Source organism: Daldinia decipiens (assembly GCF_022478715.1).
Source record: "Daldinia decipiens strain CBS 113046 unplaced genomic scaffold F4813scaffold_10, whole genome shotgun sequence".
NCBI lineage: Eukaryota > Fungi > Ascomycota > Sordariomycetes > Xylariales > Hypoxylaceae > Daldinia > Daldinia decipiens.
This window is the reverse complement of record NW_026054553.1, coordinates 586,683-604,379: the sequence shown is the minus strand read 5'-3', so window position 1 is coordinate 604,379 and position 17,697 is coordinate 586,683. Positions and strand designations below refer to the sequence as shown.

The 17,697-nt window shown below is 50.2% G+C and overlaps 9 protein-coding genes across 9 annotated transcripts; 6 read left to right on the top strand and 3 right to left on the bottom strand.

Moving 5' to 3' along the window:
* Positions 1–189: 189 nt before the first annotated feature.
* Positions 190–1,742, top strand: F4813DRAFT_387971 (ADP, ATP carrier protein; the record flags this gene model as incomplete). Its single annotated transcript, XM_049246632.1, has 5 exons — positions 190–222; positions 504–525; positions 641–717; positions 875–1,120; positions 1,179–1,742. The coding sequence occupies 5 exons, from the start codon at positions 190–192 to the stop codon at positions 1,740–1,742; spliced, it is 942 nt and encodes a 313-aa protein (XP_049101228.1).
* Positions 1,743–2,260: 518 nt separating this feature from the next.
* Positions 2,261–3,621, top strand: F4813DRAFT_354408 (CENP-S associating centromere protein X-domain-containing protein). The gene is made up of 2 exons (XM_049242748.1): positions 2,261–2,880; positions 2,947–3,621. The coding sequence occupies exons 1-2, from the start codon at positions 2,359–2,361 to the stop codon at positions 2,992–2,994; spliced, it is 570 nt and encodes a 189-aa protein (XP_049101227.1). The 5' UTR covers positions 2,261–2,358; the 3' UTR covers positions 2,995–3,621.
* An 839-nt stretch (positions 3,622–4,460) lies between these two features.
* Positions 4,461–5,751, top strand: F4813DRAFT_26993 (uncharacterized protein). Its single transcript, XM_049240363.1, has 3 exons — positions 4,461–4,476; positions 4,825–5,320; positions 5,375–5,751. Exons 2-3 carry the CDS (start codon positions 4,926–4,928, stop codon positions 5,724–5,726), a joined length of 747 nt encoding a protein of 248 aa, XP_049101226.1. The 5' UTR covers positions 4,461–4,476; positions 4,825–4,925; the 3' UTR covers positions 5,727–5,751.
* Positions 5,752–6,022: 271 nt separating this feature from the next.
* On the bottom strand, positions 6,023–7,613 carry F4813DRAFT_354399 (cytochrome b5). Its single transcript, XM_049242747.1, has 2 exons — positions 6,879–7,613; positions 6,023–6,792 (listed from the first exon to the last, which is right to left on the bottom strand). Exons 1-2 carry the CDS (start codon positions 7,188–7,190, stop codon positions 6,289–6,291), a joined length of 816 nt encoding a protein of 271 aa, XP_049101225.1. The 5' UTR covers positions 7,191–7,613; the 3' UTR covers positions 6,023–6,288.
* A 39-nt stretch (positions 7,614–7,652) lies between these two features.
* On the top strand, positions 7,653–9,464 carry F4813DRAFT_354398 (GroES-like protein). The gene has a single exon (XM_049242746.1). It carries the CDS (start codon positions 8,249–8,251, stop codon positions 9,347–9,349), a length of 1,101 nt encoding a protein of 366 aa, XP_049101224.1. The 5' UTR covers positions 7,653–8,248; the 3' UTR covers positions 9,350–9,464.
* Positions 9,465–9,763: 299 nt separating this feature from the next.
* On the top strand, positions 9,764–11,035 carry F4813DRAFT_354397 (40S ribosomal protein S5). The gene is made up of 4 exons (XM_049242745.1): positions 9,764–9,973; positions 10,028–10,067; positions 10,219–10,402; positions 10,457–11,035. Exons 1-4 carry the CDS (start codon positions 9,874–9,876, stop codon positions 10,772–10,774), a joined length of 642 nt encoding a protein of 213 aa, XP_049101223.1. The 5' UTR covers positions 9,764–9,873; the 3' UTR covers positions 10,775–11,035.
* Positions 11,036–12,762, bottom strand: F4813DRAFT_354394 (uncharacterized protein). The gene is made up of 2 exons (XM_049242744.1): positions 11,723–12,762; positions 11,036–11,665 (listed from the first exon to the last, which is right to left on the bottom strand). The coding sequence occupies exons 1-2, from the start codon at positions 12,082–12,084 to the stop codon at positions 11,176–11,178; spliced, it is 852 nt and encodes a 283-aa protein (XP_049101222.1). The 5' UTR covers positions 12,085–12,762; the 3' UTR covers positions 11,036–11,175.
* A 16-nt stretch (positions 12,763–12,778) lies between these two features.
* F4813DRAFT_354392 (NAD(P)-binding protein) lies at positions 12,779–13,843 on the bottom strand. Its single transcript, XM_049242743.1, has 2 exons — positions 13,670–13,843; positions 12,779–13,601 (listed from the first exon to the last, which is right to left on the bottom strand). The coding sequence occupies exons 1-2, from the start codon at positions 13,786–13,788 to the stop codon at positions 12,887–12,889; spliced, it is 834 nt and encodes a 277-aa protein (XP_049101221.1). The 5' UTR covers positions 13,789–13,843; the 3' UTR covers positions 12,779–12,886.
* A 336-nt stretch (positions 13,844–14,179) lies between these two features.
* On the top strand, positions 14,180–17,531 carry F4813DRAFT_354389 (stress protein ORP150). The gene has a single exon (XM_049242742.1). It carries the CDS (start codon positions 14,448–14,450, stop codon positions 17,478–17,480), a length of 3,033 nt encoding a protein of 1,010 aa, XP_049101220.1. The 5' UTR covers positions 14,180–14,447; the 3' UTR covers positions 17,481–17,531.
* The last annotated feature ends 166 nt before the right edge of the window (positions 17,532–17,697 follow it).

Genomic DNA, 17,697 nt, shown 5'->3' with positions numbered 1-17,697 from the left:
TGGCAGTTACCCGCAGCAATTTTTTTTTCCCTCCCCCCAAAATATTTTCTGCAGACCCAGTCGCAGTAGAAATATTTCGCTCGACGCTCTCCGTCTTTCAACTCCTCTCTATCTTCTCCTCGTTTACTTCTAATCTCCACTCACTCCTTCTCCTTTCAAAGATCAGGAAGTCTTTGAACAGCCGACAAGATGACTGAGAAACAGAAGGTTTTGGGCATGCCGGTAAGTTATAATTCCACAACTATCAAATCCCTCGCTCGGACAACGAGCATTGGCCTCCTCTCCACCACCATCTAGCCATCAATACCTCTCGCGCATACCATCGACGGCTTCAATTGCTTTCTACGAGACAATTGAAGCGGTTTTCGAGCTATTTCGAAATGGTGTGCTGCTTATCGGGATGATATCTGGCACAAATGGCTGGAAAAGAGAGTCCTTGGATTTTTTGCACCTTTGCCCTCACTATCTATCTCAGCAATGAACTTAACTAACGGACACCGCAGCCCTTCTTGGCAGACTTCTTGAGTACGTCACTGCTTTTGCAATTAAATCCAACCGGCATCCCCGCCAATATGTCGATATTCGATGCCGCGTGATATTGGTTGTCATGCGCGATAATTGTTGCTAACTGGTTAATTAGTGGGTGGTGTCTCTGCCGCCGTCTCGAAGACTGCCGCCGCTCCCATCGAGCGTGTCAAGCTTCTTATCCAGAACCAGGTACGTTGATACGTAGAGCACATTCAGCCGCAAAAAATTCCCCATTGGAGCCATGTAACTTTGGCTCCACAATACGTATATGTGTCTTCACATGTCTATTTGGCGGCACAGGGCTGGATTCCCTTCGCAGTAATGACGGCGCTAACAGACTGAACAGGATGAGATGTTGAAGACTGGCCGTCTAGACCGCAAGTACAACGGTATCGCCGACTGCTTTAAACGAACTACCGCCGATGAGGGTGTTATGTCCCTATGGCGTGGTAACACTGCCAATGTTATCCGATACTTCCCCACTCAGGCCTTGAACTTCGCTTTCCGTGACAAGTTCAAGAAGATGTTCGGCTTCAAGAAGGAGCGCGACGGATACGCCTGGTGGATGGCTGGCAACTTGGCCTCCGGTGGTGTAAGTTTCATTGAAGACTCTAAATTTGGGCTACGGATGCTGATATTTATATGTTAAGGCTGCTGGTGCCACTTCGCTCCTTTTCGTCTACTCTCTCGATTACGCCCGTACCCGTCTGGCCAACGATGCCAAGAACGCTAAGAAGGGCGGTGAGCGTCAATTCAACGGTCTTGTTGACGTCTACCGAAAGACCCTCGCCTCTGACGGTCTTCCCGGTCTGTACCGTGGCTTCATGCCTTCGGTCGCTGGTATCGTCGTCTACCGTGGTCTTTACTTCGGTCTGTACGACTCGATCAAGCCCGTCGTCCTGACCGGCACTCTTCAGAACAACTTCCTCGCCTCTTTCATCCTCGGTTGGTGTGTCACCACCGCTGCCGGTATCGCCTCTTACCCTCTTGACACTATCCGACGTCGTATGATGATGACCTCCGGTGAGGCCGTCAAGTACAACGGTACCTTGGATGCTGCCCGCCAGATCATCGCCAAGGAGGGTGTCAAGTCTCTGTTCAAGGGTGCTGGCGCCAACATTCTCCGTGGTGTTGCCGGTGCCGGTGTGCTGTCGATCTACGATCAGCTCCAGGTTCTCCTCTTCGGAAAGGCCTTCAAGGGTGGTTCCGGTTAAATTCCCTCATACCTCATAGACGGGAGAGGCGTGGTGGTGTAATACGGTGGATAGGCGACAAAGGGCCGTTGATAAAAAGGAGCGTGGCGGACGCTCCGGTGGAAAGTTGTTACAGGGCATCACTCATTGCCGTGGCGTTCTGGAACAGCTTGATTTTGCGGATTTTACTGGCAGACAGGGCACACATGTCTCGCATCGTCTTGTCAGCTAGTTGTCCGCTGTAATTTAGATCCTAGGCAATTCCTTTGACTGTATTCTTTCTGCTTTGCGTCCTACATCCCCATTCCTCGACGGTTACGTGGACCTGGCTCTTTCGGTTGCATACAACTCATAGACTTCTGAATGCAGGTGATCCTTTGAACTAGTACCCTATGTATTACTTGTATGTGATGTGTGAATGTAAATTTTTGTTTCGTAGACAAACCGGTATAGTTACGATGATAATTTTACTGTAACCCATTTCTATGCGGCAGAGGAAGTGATTTGGGTAGGTAGTTGAAATGGACATTGCAATTGAAGACAGGGGGACAGGGGGACAGGGGGACAGGGGGACAGGGGGCAGGTGGCAAGCAGCTGTATCAAATCGCGGTGTACGGAGTTTTGCAAAACTTAAATAATGTTTGTAGAGCGTTGCTCACTTTTATACCCCAGCGTGCACCTCTTTAGATCTACCTACTGTTGTTTGACCTTAGGTACCTACCCTAAACACTTGCAAGAGCCGGATTGGACAATGCCCCCAAAGCAATCTGCAAGCAACGCTCACGGCCGAGGCTCTTCTGGACCGGCCAAGGGTTGGGCTTCCGCCTCTTCTACTTCTGGTCCTTCCCGAGCGCGCAAGCAAGCCCAAGCCACCGCTTCGGACGCGAGCGACGCGGATCCGTTTGCGGAGGACGAGCAGCCGCAGCAGCGACGAAGGGCGCAAGATACGATGGACCTCGACGAAGACGAAGCGGAAGAAGAAGAGGAGAGGAAGACGATACCACCGGAGCTGCTGACACATGTGCTGCATCAGTTCTTCGAGAAGGACGGCACGAGGGTCTCGAAGGATGCGAATGCGGCCATTGCGAAATACATGGATATTTTCGTGCGGGAGGCGATTGCGCGGACTGTCGTGGAGAAAGAGAAGGGGTTTCTCGAGGTAAGTTCGTTCGTTCGTCTGGTGCGTATTAGTGTTCTGGGCGATGTGATGCTAATGGTAGATTAGGTGGAGGATCTGGAGAAGATCGCGCCGCAGTTACTGCTTGATCTTTAAGGGCTGCGGGTAGGATATTTGTATTGATCTAGTGCAGATGATCTGTGACGGGATTATGATCTGTGACGATGAAGGTGGTATGGACCGGCAAGTATGTATGCTTGTATGAACCATTCCTCCAGATCGATCTACAAAGCCGCCGTCACAGAGATCTTGGCGTTTCTTCTGCCAGCCAAGCTTTTCGGGCTGATAGTAGCTGGCTGAGCACATCGTTCTCGAAGCCTCGTAGATTATGTAGAAACACGCCGTACTGTTGAGACCAAGTAACCTAGGCGGCATCCTCCTCCACGGCTTATGTCCTCATTCTACATATTCTACCCCTTAGATGATAGTGCCGTCTATCTATTCTACAACCCTTTTGCTAAAGGGCACGATGTCAAGGACAGCTTTGCTCTGGACATTGACAGATAGCTTGACTTACAACCAGTCGAGAAGATGCTAGCTGAATAGGGATATCTTTTCGCTCGCAGGCATTTTAAAACATCAAACTCGTGAAATAAGGAATCTCAAAGCGGGAGCCACAATTTGTTTCGAATGCCTTACGCGGAATTCAGAAACGCTTCACCGCAGCAAGACGCATATGAAATTCTCGATTCCAATATTTTTTGTCTTTAGCGTTTCGGCCCCTGAGAGAGAAGCTTTGAAGATTACTAGGTTAGGTTAGTGTATGTAAAGGGCTTTAATGAGGTTCCCCAACGCTCGGACATATACATATCGTATAGTTATCTTGAATTATACCTTAGTAATTGACCTTGTAATTGACCTTGTAATTACACTAATTACACATAGCTGGGTACATAATACATAATTGAATTTAGTCTAAGCTTTCAAGCGCAAGGGCTTGGCTTGCGTATGTATTCCATTTCATCTGATGATGTCGGCAGTAACGGCTCAAAAGGGGATAAGATGAAACCAGTTAAGTTTGGCTGGTGTCACGCTTGGAGCCATGCTGAGGCAGGATCCGTGCTCCGAAAGCCCCTGGCCCGGGACCCCCTCGTCGCTTACACCCAGGCCACCAGCTTAGCTTGCTTGCAACTCCCTAAGCCTCCAACCTTAATTCTTCTGGTCCTTCTGGGCTTGCAGAGTACGTACCCCCGGTCAACCTCAAGGACGGCCAGCTTCACTCCCCCGGATTCAAAACATTTCAAGCTTTAGGTACACTTATGTACATACGTATGACTTGGACTTGTAACTCCATTGCTAGTCGCTACCTACGTAAGAATATGTTTCTTACAGTCGCCGTATTGGGTGTAGCGATTCTCAAGCGAGACGGATTCCATATCGTATTAGTGGGCTGGCGCGTATTGCTATGTAGAAGACCTCATCTTGTCTCCGAGATACCTATGTAGGTTAAGGACTGCGCCTCTACGGAAGCCCGTCCCAGCCGGGAGGCTTTGCCATGTAATGCCAAGCAGATCTCGATAGGACCAATGGACAACTGGGTCTGGAAGAAGGTATTTCGGCTGTCGAACGTCCGTCTAGGTATGTACCTAGACCCTACCGAATAATACCCTGGTTGATGTGGTAGCAATTCAGCATTTCCAATGCTAGTCATCTAGTAGATGGCCAAAACGTGTTTCATAGAATTATTCACTCCACGACCCTTGATTTTACGCTAGATGTCAGGGCATGGGTGAGGCCCCCCGGCATGGAGATCTCTCATATTATTGCCTGTCTGATGCTCGAGAGCCCTTTAAAGCTGATGGCACTCCCGTAAACGTCGTACTTGATCTTTTCTCCTCCAATTCATTTCAGCTACTCTACGTTTCTCTTTGGGATATTCATTTTCCGTCTTTTTTCGCTTCTTCCGTATTAACGTAATATTCTAAGGCTAGTCCTTCTCAGCGCGAGTCGCTTATCACATACGTTCTCTTAAACGACATTCTTTCTATATTTAGACGAAGTCAGAACATTCATCAAAAACCGCCAATATGCTTTTCTCCGCCTCTACCACCGCCGCTCTTCTCACCCTCTTGGGTTCCGCTGCTGCGCAGAAGGTCCACGTCGTTTCGGTTGGCTCGCCCAATGGCACTATTGCTTTCAGCCCGGACACCCTTAAGGCGGATGTTGGCGATATGATCCAGTTCCAGTTCCGAGGTGGCAACCACAGTGTAGCGCAGTCCAACTTCGACAACCCTTGCACGCCCATCTCCGAGCACACCAACCAGACTGGCATTTTCTCCGGCTACCAACCCGTGGCTGCCAGCCAGGCTATGGGCATGATCCCCACATATTCTGTCAAGGTCTCCGCCAAGACGCCCCTGTGGTTCTACTGTTCTCAGGCCAAGCACTGCCAAAACGGAATGGTTATGGTAGTTAACGAGAAGTGAGTACAATACTTTGTGAAGCAAATGAGATTGATATATGCTAACCTGAATAGCACTTCGGCAAATGCCACACGAAGCCTAGCAAACTTCAAGGAGATTGCTAAGGGAGCCGCTGCCAATGTTGCTCCCTCGGTCACTACCGGTGGTACTGCTGGTAATGGCACCGCTTCAGGTGGTTCAGAATCTGGTTCGGGCTCAGGATCTGGGTCTGGCTCAGAATCTGGATCCGGTTCTGGAAGTGGCTCCGGCTCTGGAAGTGGTTCGGAAGCCACGAAATCCTCCTCGGCACCTGTTGCATCGGCTACCGCAAGCACTTCTGCGATCCCGACCGCTGCTGCAAACATCGTTGGTGCTTCCAGCTCGATGGGTCTCTTTGGTCTGGTTGCTGCCCTATTCATGCTATGATCTGTCCTACAATAGGATATAGATAAGATTTGCTCCATAGTTTTTGTAGCTATGGTTTAATGACGGGAGGCGACGAGTCGTGCGATGCTCGCACGGACTCTAAGCCATGATATCGCGAGGGGCAAGCCGGCGTCGAACCCATTGGATGGGCAACCACGCCGTTGCAGATAGACAAGCCTTGACACGTGTATTTTGGATTCTTCACCCTAGGGGCAGACGGTTCGGTTCGCATTATTGTGCAGTTAGAGATGAGATGCCCTGATTTTTGAATAATATAAGCATTAATCCCAAAGAGAAAAACAAACTGTCTTTATGGTCTTTAAGAGTGTGTAATATATAATCCTGTTTAGTAGGTGTCCCGAGTATTATTAGTGCTTGTAATAGTAAAATGTTGCTGATCTCACCTCGGCCTTCATTATGTCTTCAAGCTACCGTTCAGTAAGCCAAAGGTCCCCAACATTCGTCCTAACTAATTTTATTTAATCCCCTTTCCTAGGTTTCTAGGTTAGGCAAGTCGCTTTCCCGCTATTAAAATACATAGTTATTTGAAATAAAATCTTATTTAATCTTCAGAGCCAGGGATCTTCCTCGGCTTCCTACCCTTCGCCGCCGCTTCGCACAACTTCTTCCTCGGCTCCTTATCTAACCAGTTCTTATCCTTTTTAACGTATCCGACCTTGGGGTACTTAGGGCTGTTCTCGAAGAAGCGGACCCAATGCAGCAGCCCCTCGTGGACTTTCTGCCTCGCCTCCTCGAGCTCCTTCTTCTTGAGCGCGGCGAGCTCGGCCGGCGCAAAGTGCGAGTCTACGGCCGGGTCGTCTAGCGGCAGGAACATGTCTTCGACTCCCCGCATGTCGGGCGTCCGGTCCTCGGCGAAACACCCCGTTACGTAGGACCGCGCCGAGTCGGCGCCCGCGAAGAATCGGTACGAGCCGCCCGGGCCGTACGTCCGCCGGTTGCTTGATACGTCGAAGATGCTGCCGTTGATAGCGAGGTAGATAGGCTTGGACTCGTCGGTGCCGTCGTATTGGGCTAGCTCGGCGGGGGTTAGGTATATGGGACCGCGCTGTTGGACGAGCAAGATGTTAGAATGATAGACAGGTAGCTAGGTAAGCCAACGCAGACTGAATTGGAAAAGCTAAAACGTCGTACCAATTGGCTCTTCCACCAGTCCAGTTGTATGTACTTGGGTGGCGCCCGCATGCTCCAGAAGAAAGACTCGCCGCCGGAAACGAGGTAGCTAAGACCACAGGACGCGACGAACAGGAATGAGAGCACGCGCAGGACGTCCAGCCACGGACTATACTCTTCATCGTCGTTGACAAGCTCCTTAGCTTTACGCTTGGGCTTAGGCTGCTTGGGCGCGGGCGTGTCCGACTCCGAGGTATCGAGCTCCTCGACGATAGCAGTTCGAACATCGTCCCTCGCGGGGCCTTTGCCCTTGCGCTGACGGATCTCTGCCATGGCGAGATACTTTCCTTCAGCAGCAGCAGCAGCAAGAGCTCTTTTTCACGTCTATATTTTGCAGGTACCCGAAGAAGTTCAGGAGAAGGAATAACTAACTAACTAACTAGTAGTTATTACAAACACTGTTTTACATTAGAAAAAAAAGGGATAATACATAAGAGCAGGTAACGCAATGTGGCCTTGTGCGAAGTTGGCTCGTATAATTGATTGTTCTAACTCGACTCTCCCGCCGGAAGCTCGAGGCTCCGCAAATTGGGAATTGGGATGGAATTGGGAATTGGACGGTTATGGTTCCATGGATGGAGCTTACGCGGTTCAACTTTATTACGTAGGTGCCTCCTTAGGTACCTAAGGTATGGAAGTACCTAACCTTGGTAGCCAGCCACAGTGTGGCTACAAGCTTGGAAATAAAAGTTTACATAAATTGGAAGTCCAACGGGAATTAGACGATTGCTGTGACATCAACCTTCCCTTCCATTAACCTCTCCAACGCAGCATAACGTCACAACCGAGGTTACCTTGGCTATATTTTACCCTCACGCCTCATGGTGCTCCGGGCATGCTGTTGGAAGTTCGATGGTTATTCCAATGATACTTCTTTAAACTCCGGTAGCCCCATCCAGGTCAATCGGTCCCGTGTCGGTATATCGGCCTACTCGTGATTCGTCCAATTATCTCATCGGGCATTTCCCTCCTTGAGCTACGATTTGGATTTGTAAAGAGTGTTAATGCACAATGAAGACGCGCGCATAGCAACTTCTTCGCGATCATCGCGTACCTCAGTAAGCATCGTAGATCCTGTGTCGGTTTTCATTCGCCCTTCGGCAACGATGTGGTGGGAATGTTAGGATGACTTAATCAGCGCGTCAGTATGGGAAATCTGAGGGTGTCAAGGATTATGTATAAATATCCGAGGATGAGCTTGGGAATTATAGCTTTATATCCTCGAACTGTATCACTGGTCAAGACATCGTATCTAGTCACCAGCTATCCGATTACACCAATATCACACTATAAAATCTTGAATATACCAACATCCCCCTTTTCCTTACTCAATGGCTTCCTCAACTATGCACGCGGTTGGCGTAACAGAATACGGCCCCGTTGAGAACCTACACTCGAGAGAAGTCCCCAAGCCATCGAAGCCAACAGGCCGTCAAATGATCGTTCAGGTGAAAGCCATCTCCGTCAACCCTATCGACAAGAAGGTCCGCGCTGGCACCTACGACGACGCCCCTGACTATTACGAGCGAGTCAAGCCACTAACGCAAGACTCACCTCACTTCCATATCACTGGCTACGACGGTGCTGGGATCATCCTCGAGACGGGTCCAGATGTAAAATACTTCAAGCCCGGCGAGGAGGTCTACTACCTCGGAAACCCTGTCTTCCAAGGCTCCTATTCTGAGCAGCTGATCGTGGACGAGCGACACGCCGGCCACAAGCCAAAGTCTCTCGACTTTGTCCAGGCCGCAGCAATGCCATTAACTTTCGCAACTGCATACGAGTCCCTCGTCGACCGACTAGAGATCAAGGTAGGCGAGAAAGCCGGAATCCTCATCATCAACGGCGGCGGCGGCATGGGATCGATCACATCCCAAGTCGCGCGGCACATCTTAAAACTGCCTATCGTCATCACCACGGCCTCGCGACCCGAGACCATCGAGTTCTCCAAGAAGATGGGTGCCACGCACGTGGTCAACCACCGCGGAGACATCGTGCAGCAGATCAAGGACCTAAACCTACCCGCCGATATCCCCCTGAAGTATGCGTACATCACAGGCCGCACGGAGCAGTACCTGTTCCCGATTGCGGACATCCTGGCGCCCTTCGGCAAGGTGGGCAGCATCGTGCAGGCCAACTTCGACATGTACGGGTCGCAGATGATGAGCAAGTCGCTGACCTTTGTCTGGTGCTGGGTTGGGACTGGGCCGTACCATTATTACTACAATGACAAGCAGGAGAAGCACCATGATTGGTACGAGAAGCTCGCCGGGCTGCTAGACCAGGGCGTGATCAAGTGCCATTTGAACGAGCGCTTGAGGGCCACGGCCGAGGGCATCAGGCAGGCGCACAGGAGGCTTGAGGCTGGGAATGCTGTGGGCAAGATTGGACTGGGTGTTGATGAGCCTGGGGAGGGAAAGGCGTTTCAGTAGATGCTTTGTAAAGGAGAATGTGTTTAAGTAGTTGAAGATAGATTAATGCCATGACCTATGTTTCCGTATATAATTTTTTTTCTCTATTTACCAAGGCATTCAGATGTGTTCTGTATGTTCCAGGTTAATAAGATGCAACTTTAAAATGCCAACTGAGATATGTTCCTTTTTCGGGATAGCAGTACCTAGGTACATGTATGTACTAGACATGCATCCATGGATGCAGCATGGCTGTGGTGCTAAATGTTAATTCAGGGTACGTACCCACCACGTGAAACTCCTTATCTTTTCGGCTGCCAGCTGCCAGCTGCCACCACCTGTAACAAACCGACGCGCCTGATTGGCCTTCTCGCACTAACCACTGAGCCCTAGCGCACCAATTCTACCCACGAATTTCAATCGGATGTACCCGGCCAAAATTTCTACCTCGAACTTCAACAGTGGAATTTCGCGATCCTCCCCACCACCAACGTTCGACCTTTTAACAACACCAATCTCCTAGCCAGAACGCCAGAACAATCAAGATGTCTGACAACGGCGAGGTCGAGGTCGAATCCACCAACTACCAGGTCCTTCCCAAGGACGTTGTCTCCGAGATTGGCAGCATCAAGCTGTTCAACCGATGTACGTTTTCTTTTTATTCGACCCTTGGAGCATTGCGACTGACTCTTTAAACAGGGAGCTACGAGGATGTTGAGATTCGCGACATCTCGTTGACGTAAGTTTACTACTCGATCCTCTACATCTCGATTCTACCTGAAAACTTGGGTTTGGGCGACGCGACATCCAGCCTTGATTCTCGAACAAAACTCATGGGGAATTGCAACAGAAGAGTTGAGGACAGCACGCTGACAGTACAATCTCGATAGCGATTACATCCAGATCCGATCCCCCGTTTACATTCCTCACTCCGCTGGTCGTTATGCCGCCAAGCGATTCCGCAAGGCCAACTGCCCTATCATCGAGCGATTAACCAACTCGCTCATGATGCACGGCCGCAACAACGGCAAGAAGCTCAAGGCTGTCCGAATCGTTGCCCACTCTTTTGAGATTGTAAGGAACCAGGAACCGGGGGTTTTAACGTAGTAAAAGACTAATATCGTATAGATCCACCTCATGACCGACCAGAACCCCATCCAGATCGCCGTTGATGCCATTGTCAACTGCGGCCCCCGAGAAGACAGCACCCGTATCGGTTCCGCTGGTACCGTCCGACGACAGGCTGTCGATGTGTCCCCTCTTCGACGAGTCAACCAGGCTATTGCCCTGCTCACCACCGGTGCCCGAGAGGCCTCTTTCCGCAACGTCAAGTCGATTGCCGAGTGTCTAGCTGAAGAGCTGATCAACGCTGCCAAGGGAAGCAGCAACTCGTACGCCATCAAGAAGAAGGACGAGTTGGAGCGTGTCGCCAAGAGCAACCGATAAAAGGGGTGCAGTTTCTGGGTTTTCTTCGGCGTGGACGATCTGGGCATTTTACACTCTGCATTTGTGCGTTTCTGGCTCAGGCGGGATGCGGTTCTATGGCATACTAGTCACATAGGCCTCTTCAATAAAGGCTCTGCCCGTGTGGGCAAATCATGATGAACTGAAATCAAGTAATTCCCGAAACGATAACCGGTGTTATAGCATTTATTTTGCTCTACCGATATAGCTCTCGCAAATGCAATGACATCGGTAAACGAAATTAGTCATAATTGACTTGGTATCTTTGTAAAAACAGCAACGAAACGCCAACTGATAAAGTAGCACTTATACGACCACCCTCGTACTCCTAATATCAAGGCTCGAGGAATTCTGATTATCCCCTTTTAAGCCTGCCTGCAGCACTATACTTTCGGGTTTCCCTCCTTGATATGCAGTCGTAAAAACATTCCTACGTGCGGAATGCCTTCCTCGTACCATTTACCCATGCCCTCGTCGACTTTGAAGCCCCACCTCTCGTAGAGTTTCACCACGCTCTCCTGAGCGTGACAGCACACCAGGCCGTTCCACTTGGGAATATCGCCAGCTACGCCAACCTTGAGCTGATCCATGCCTAGCTCCGTGACGCTAGGGTTGAAGAAGGTCGGGTTGTCCTCGAGCCACTTCTTGGCTGCTAGCCACAACTGGCCCGCGATGTGGTGGCCGCGAAACTCGGGAATCACTGCCATGCGGCCCAGTTTGACGTACGGCTCCTTTCCGTCGTGGTATGTCGTAGGCCGATCCACACCGAAAGGCAAAGCGGAAGCTTGGCGCTCCTCGTCTACAGACGTCATGGTCCTGGCTCGAGGCCTTGCGGTTCCGGAAGAAGTAGCAGTGCCGTCACCCTTCGTCGCGCTATCACCTTCATCATCATCATCATCATCATCATCCAGCAGCACGTTATCCACGTACCTGCCACCGGGCTGGGGGTGCGGCGGGTGCGGAAACGGCACAACGCGCAGGGTTCCGATGGGTAGGCTGCGGGTCTCGGACTTGCGGGGCTTGGTGACTTCGCCGGAGAGCGGGTCGCGCTCCTCGGGCTCGGTGGTGAAGTTCACGCTGGCGTACATAACCCAGTGGCAGGAGCGCGCGTCGTCCGGGTCGTGCTCGTGGGTGAGCGGGACGCCTTGCTCGCGCACGAAGACCGCCTCGCGCACCTCCATCGCGTCGCCGAAGGTCTTGGGCACGTGGCCCGGTTGCTGGTCGTGAGGCCGCGTGCGGTCGTACCCGTCCAGCCGCGTGGGCTCGAGGTGCGAGATGAACGGTGTGCCCATTTTGGGACCGGGGGGGGTTGTCTTTCCAGTTCGGGGTGGCGGATTGGTAGATTGGTGGCGATGGAGTTTGCTCCGTGGGGACTTGGCTTAGGCCCGAAGTTGACGATCGCTCTTAGTTTCTTTTTGGTAGTTTTCCTTTTTGTGTTCTCCGAGTAAGTTAGTTTGGTCTGATAACCCGAGAATAAAAGGTGAGAACGTAGTTCCCTTCTATATTTACTCCAAGTAGAAGAAGCAGGCGATCACTTTGGTAGCTGTGGTTGATAGACAAATGAACGGTGTGTATGCGTCGTGATGATGACCACGACAGCATGCCCAAGTAAGCAGGGATAAACTAGGGGGGTAGAAGGAAGGCTGTGACTAATGAGAAAGTCACGAAGCTCGAAGGGGCCCAGAATAGTGGAAACAGTGTGTACGAAGCTGAAACGAGATCGTCGAGGTCAAGGTTCATTCAGTTGAGTCATTCGAGGAAGGAGCGGGGGTTACACAGGTCACCACGGAGCCGACAGTTCCATCCGGCGTCAGATGTTGCCACCCCGTCGTTTCGGCGCGGCGCGTGAACTACGGATACTTGTGCCGACGCTGGCCGACAAAAGGTACCGGTCTCAGATGGTGTCTTCTTAATTAATTTTTAATTTTTTAGTAGAAAAATAGCATTCAAGAATTGGATTTCAAGCATCATGAATAATGAGTAAGATGAGAACAGAAGGAATAACTGGTCACTTTTATTAGTGTTGTGTTACCTTCAATACAATCTTAGCTCGAACAAGCGGACTTGTAACGGTAGCTCCGAGTCAATATATCACTATTTAAGACCACCACTTAGCAATATGCTCTGACCCGTTAAATACCCCGTCCTGCATATCATAGTAATAATATTAGCGCATTCCTGAGGCGTTCCTAGCCGTCCCACCGGGATATTCTTGACGTCGCCCGGCGTGCCCTCGACAAACTTCTCGTCGGGTATCATTCCCGTTTCACCGATCATAGCCGGAGCTACATCGTTAACAGTAATTCCTACTTTTGCATGCTTCATCGCCAGATTCTTCATCAGACCTGTTAACCCCGCTTTGGAAGCTGCATAATGGCAAGCGTTGATGCCACCTCCTTGTGCAGCTATCGAAGAGATGAAAATAATACGACCCCACTCCTGAGCCTCCATATGGGGAATGCTCAACTTGGACAGAATAAAAGAAGCCCGCAAGTTCACGTTGATAGTATAATCGAATTCTTCCAAGCTCACATCCAGGATACCGTTGCGTCGCTTCCCGTAGCCCGCGTTGGAAACTAGTATATCTGGGCCGTCTTGGCCGTGTTGTTCCTTAATTTCACGAAAGAGCCGCTCGATCTCTTCAGCCGAGCCGGTATCGACGCAATGGATGGTGACCTTGTGGCCCACGCTTCCAGCCGACTTGCGAAGCTCCTCAGCTAAGTCGTCTACTGGCTGTCTATTGTGGAAACATGTTAGGGCGAGGGAGGCCCCATGAGCCCAGAGGTCCCGAGCACATGCAGAGCCGATGCTATGATTCGTCAACGCTGTATAGATAAATTATCTGCTTGTGCATATGAATATACGGTGTTAGCATACCCTCCAGAAGCGCCCGTTATGAGGGCGAGACGACCACTGATCTCATTATCGACTCTAGGCATGGTTATTGGACGGGACGAAGGCTGTTGGAATTTGGGGTTTAAGGTAACATTTCGCATTTCGCAAGTCTACCTAAAGGCTACCTAACGTACACATTAAATTGACGTAAAGGCCAATATGTACCCCATACTTCTTCTTCATGCGCGGGGGAATCTAACCTAGATGGTGTACAAATACCTACGCCAGCCACAAGTACCTACATAAGTACATAGGTACATAGGTAGCTGTTCTTTTATTATGTACATATTCTGTAGAGTTCTTAAAGTGGGGCATTCTAAGAATTTCCACATTCGTAGCATTTAGTTCCATAATTCACTATCGAACCAATCAGATCACTATCGGTGGCTTTTATGAAAAGTGTCAGCCACGTGCAGGGATTTATTTTCAACAAGTTGTCCTCTTTGTAGGAGAATAATACGTACTTTTTTTTTGGCCGAGCTCACGCGGTGAGGTCAGGAAAGCTGGCTTGGAATATGTTGCTTGGTTTTTTCGTTTAGTTAAGGCCAGATTCTACATAATAAAATAAAGGAAACCATTTATAACAAGACACCAGGCTGGAGCCTCGCAAATAAAATTGCATTCAAATTTCTCTCTTTTTTTATTTTTAAAAAAAAGCATCAACTTTGCTTGATTGCTTCCACAACCTTTTCTTGTAGCTGGTCTCAAACCCTTTCTGCGGCGAGCTTCTCGCCAATCACCCCTCCTCATCCCGCCCAACATGGCACAAACATTCTCCCCTCGATCAATACTACTTTGTGTAGTTCTTTTTTTCTCTACAAATGCCCTTGCTATATCTGCTGTTCTTGGTATAGATCTCGGTACTGAATATATAAAAGCCACCCTCGTCAAGCCTGGTATCCCCCTCGAGATCGTCCTAACTAAAGACTCGCGAAGAAAAGAAACCTCCGCAGTCGCATTCAAACCCTCGCAAAATGCCCCCAAGAGTGGCTCGTATCCCGAGAGGGCATATGGCTCCGACGCCATGGCCCTTGCAGCTCGTTTCCCTGGCGATGTCTACCCTAACCTCAAGACTCTCCTTGGCCTTCCCACGGACGACTCGATCGTGAAGGAGTACACTGCAAGGCATCCTAGCCTACAATTAGAGGCGCACAAGACCCGCGGTACAGTCGCGTTCAAGAGCCAGGCTACTGCTAAGGAAGAAGCATGGATGGTAGAAGAATTGTTAGCAATGGAGCTTCAGAGCATACAGCGCAACGCTGAAGCAATGGCTGGTTCCGACGACAACGTTCGATCTGTGGTTATTACGGTCCCGCCTTTCTATACTGTCGACGAGAAACGCGCTGTGGAATTGGCTGCCGAGCTCGTTGGTCTCAAGGTTCTATCCCTTATTAGTGACGGTCTTGCTGTCGGGTTAAACTACGCTACGAGCCGAACATTCCCTACTGTTAGCGAGGGAGCTAAGCCGGAGTATCACATGGTCTTTGACATGGGCGCTGGATCCACCAAGGCAACTGTCATGAAATTTCAAGGTCGAACTATCAAGGATATCGGCAAATTCAACAAGACGGTCCAGGAAGTACAGGTCGTCGGAGCCGGTTGGGATAGGACTCTAGGCGGTGACGCTCTCAACTACTTGATCGTGGACGACATGATCTCCAAGTTTGTTGAGACGCCCTCTGCTAAGAAGGTCTCTGTGACGGCAGAGAGCGTTCGGGGTCACGGACGAGCTATGGCGAAACTTCTGAAGGATGCCGAAAGATTAAGACATGTCCTCAGCGCCAATGTCGATACTGCCACTAGTTTCGAGGGCCTTTACGATGATATCGACTTCAGATATAAAATTACTCGAGCAGACTTTGAGAAGTTGGCTGAAGCGCATGCCGAGAGGGTTGGTGCCACCATCCAAAAGGCCCTAGAAGTAGCCGAGCTTGACATCAGCCAGCTTGACTCTATCATTCTTCACGGCGGTTCATCGCGGACGCCTTTCGTCCAGAAGCAACTTGAAAAGATTGCTGGCGGTGACAAGCTCCGTAGCAATGTCAACTCAGACGAGGCAGCAGTATTTGGCGCAGCTTTCCGAGCTGCAGAACTTAGCCCCAGTTTCCGAGTCAGGGAGATCAGGATCTCGGACAGCTCATTCTTCCCAGCGGGAATGAAATGGACTAACCCCCAGGACAAACCCCAACAGCAGCGACTCTGGACCGAGCGATCTCTCCTCAGTGCTGCTCCGAAGGAAGTCACTTTCACAAACCACGAGGATTTCTCGGTTATTTTCTATCAACAGGTACTCTCAACTGACGGCACCGCAGTAGACCGAGAGACAAAATCCCTGGTCACGAAGAATTTGACGGCGTCTGTTGCATCTCTCGTCGAGAAGGGATGCGCTAACTCCGATATTCATTTCAAGGTCAAGTTACGACTCAGCACTGAGAATGGTGAAGTAGAAGTTGACAAGGCCGCCGTTGAGTGTGAGGCTGAGGTACAGGAAAAGGAAGGTTCGGTCATTGATGGCGTGAAGAACCTCTTTGGATTCGGTAAAAACAAGGAACAGCAACCTCTAAAAGAGAGCGAAGAAACTTCCGAAAGTGCCTCAACTACCGAGTCCACTAACACGGCCACCACTTCTGCTGTAGAATCTAGTTCTACGTCGACAACTGCAACTGAGTCAACGTCCGCTGAATCCGCAGACGGCAGCCCGGTGCCAAAGAAGAAGCAACTCGTTGTGGTCCCGATTGACTACATCGTAGAGAAGGCGGGTATTCCAGGTCTATCAAAAGCAGACCTTACCAAGTCAAAGGATCGCATCAAGGCTTTTGAGACTTCGGATAAATCTCGACGATTGAGGGAAGAAGCACTAAACCAGCTTGAAGGCTTCACCTACAGGGTCAGGGATTTACTAGAAAGTGAATCCTTCGTAGCTGCATCTACCCCAGAAGAGCGAGCTAAGCTAGAAAAGAAGGCTAGCGAAGCTAGCGAATGGCTCTACGATGATGGAGCTGACGCACCCCGCGAGGCGTTGAAGGCCAAGCTCAAGGGTCTAAAAGATATCGTTTCTCCCATAGAGAAGAGAATTGACGAAGCGCAAAAGAGACCAGAACTAGTTAAGAGCCTACGAAGTACACTGGACCAAACAACCACTTTCATTGATACTATCAAGGAGAAGATTGCCGAAGCAGATGCATACATATCCTCTCTCGGGTCTAGCACTACTTCGACAAGTGAAACAACTTCTACCGTCACCTCGGCCCCGTCTAAGGATTCTGGCGAGTTTGACGGTCTTGAGGATGAAGAAACTACAACTTCGACAACAACTACAGCCGCTGCAGAGGACCGCGGCCCGGCACCGCCCCTCTACACTTTTGATGACCTCAAGGAGATCACGGACCTTTCAAAGTCTGTCATTGATTGGTTAGAGCAGAAAATTGCCGAACAGGAAAAGCTCCCTGAGGCAGCGGACCCCGTACTGTTGGCCAAGGACCTCATAGAGAAGACCAAGAAGCTTGAGAAGGCTGGGATGGACCTAGCAATGAAGAGCGTCAAAAGTTTCGAAAAGAGCAAGAAGAAGAGCAGCTCGAAGAAGCCGAGCAAGAGTAAGGCTAAGAAGGGATCTACCAAGACGGGCAGCGACGGCTCGAAGCCGACGGTTGAGTCCAAGGACGGGGAAAACTACATCAAGTTCGGAGAAGGTGGCAAGGGCCCGACGCCAGAGGAGATCGAGGAGATGATCAAGCGCTTGTCCAAGGAACAACAGGATAAGGAGGAGCCTAGGGCAAAGCACGATGAGCTATAGAAGTGATAGATAGATAGATCTTGATGAATTATATGACATAACCAGACAAAATGATTGCCAGTTTCGAACCCATCGAGGTTGTATAAAGTGAAGCACCTAATGTTAGGCACCTGTGTTTGTCTCTTCCGAACATGGGAAGTCGGCCCAGACAATTAGGAGGTACCTATAGCCTATAGGTATCTGATGTTCGTACAAGACTCCACCCTTCTTCCTGTAG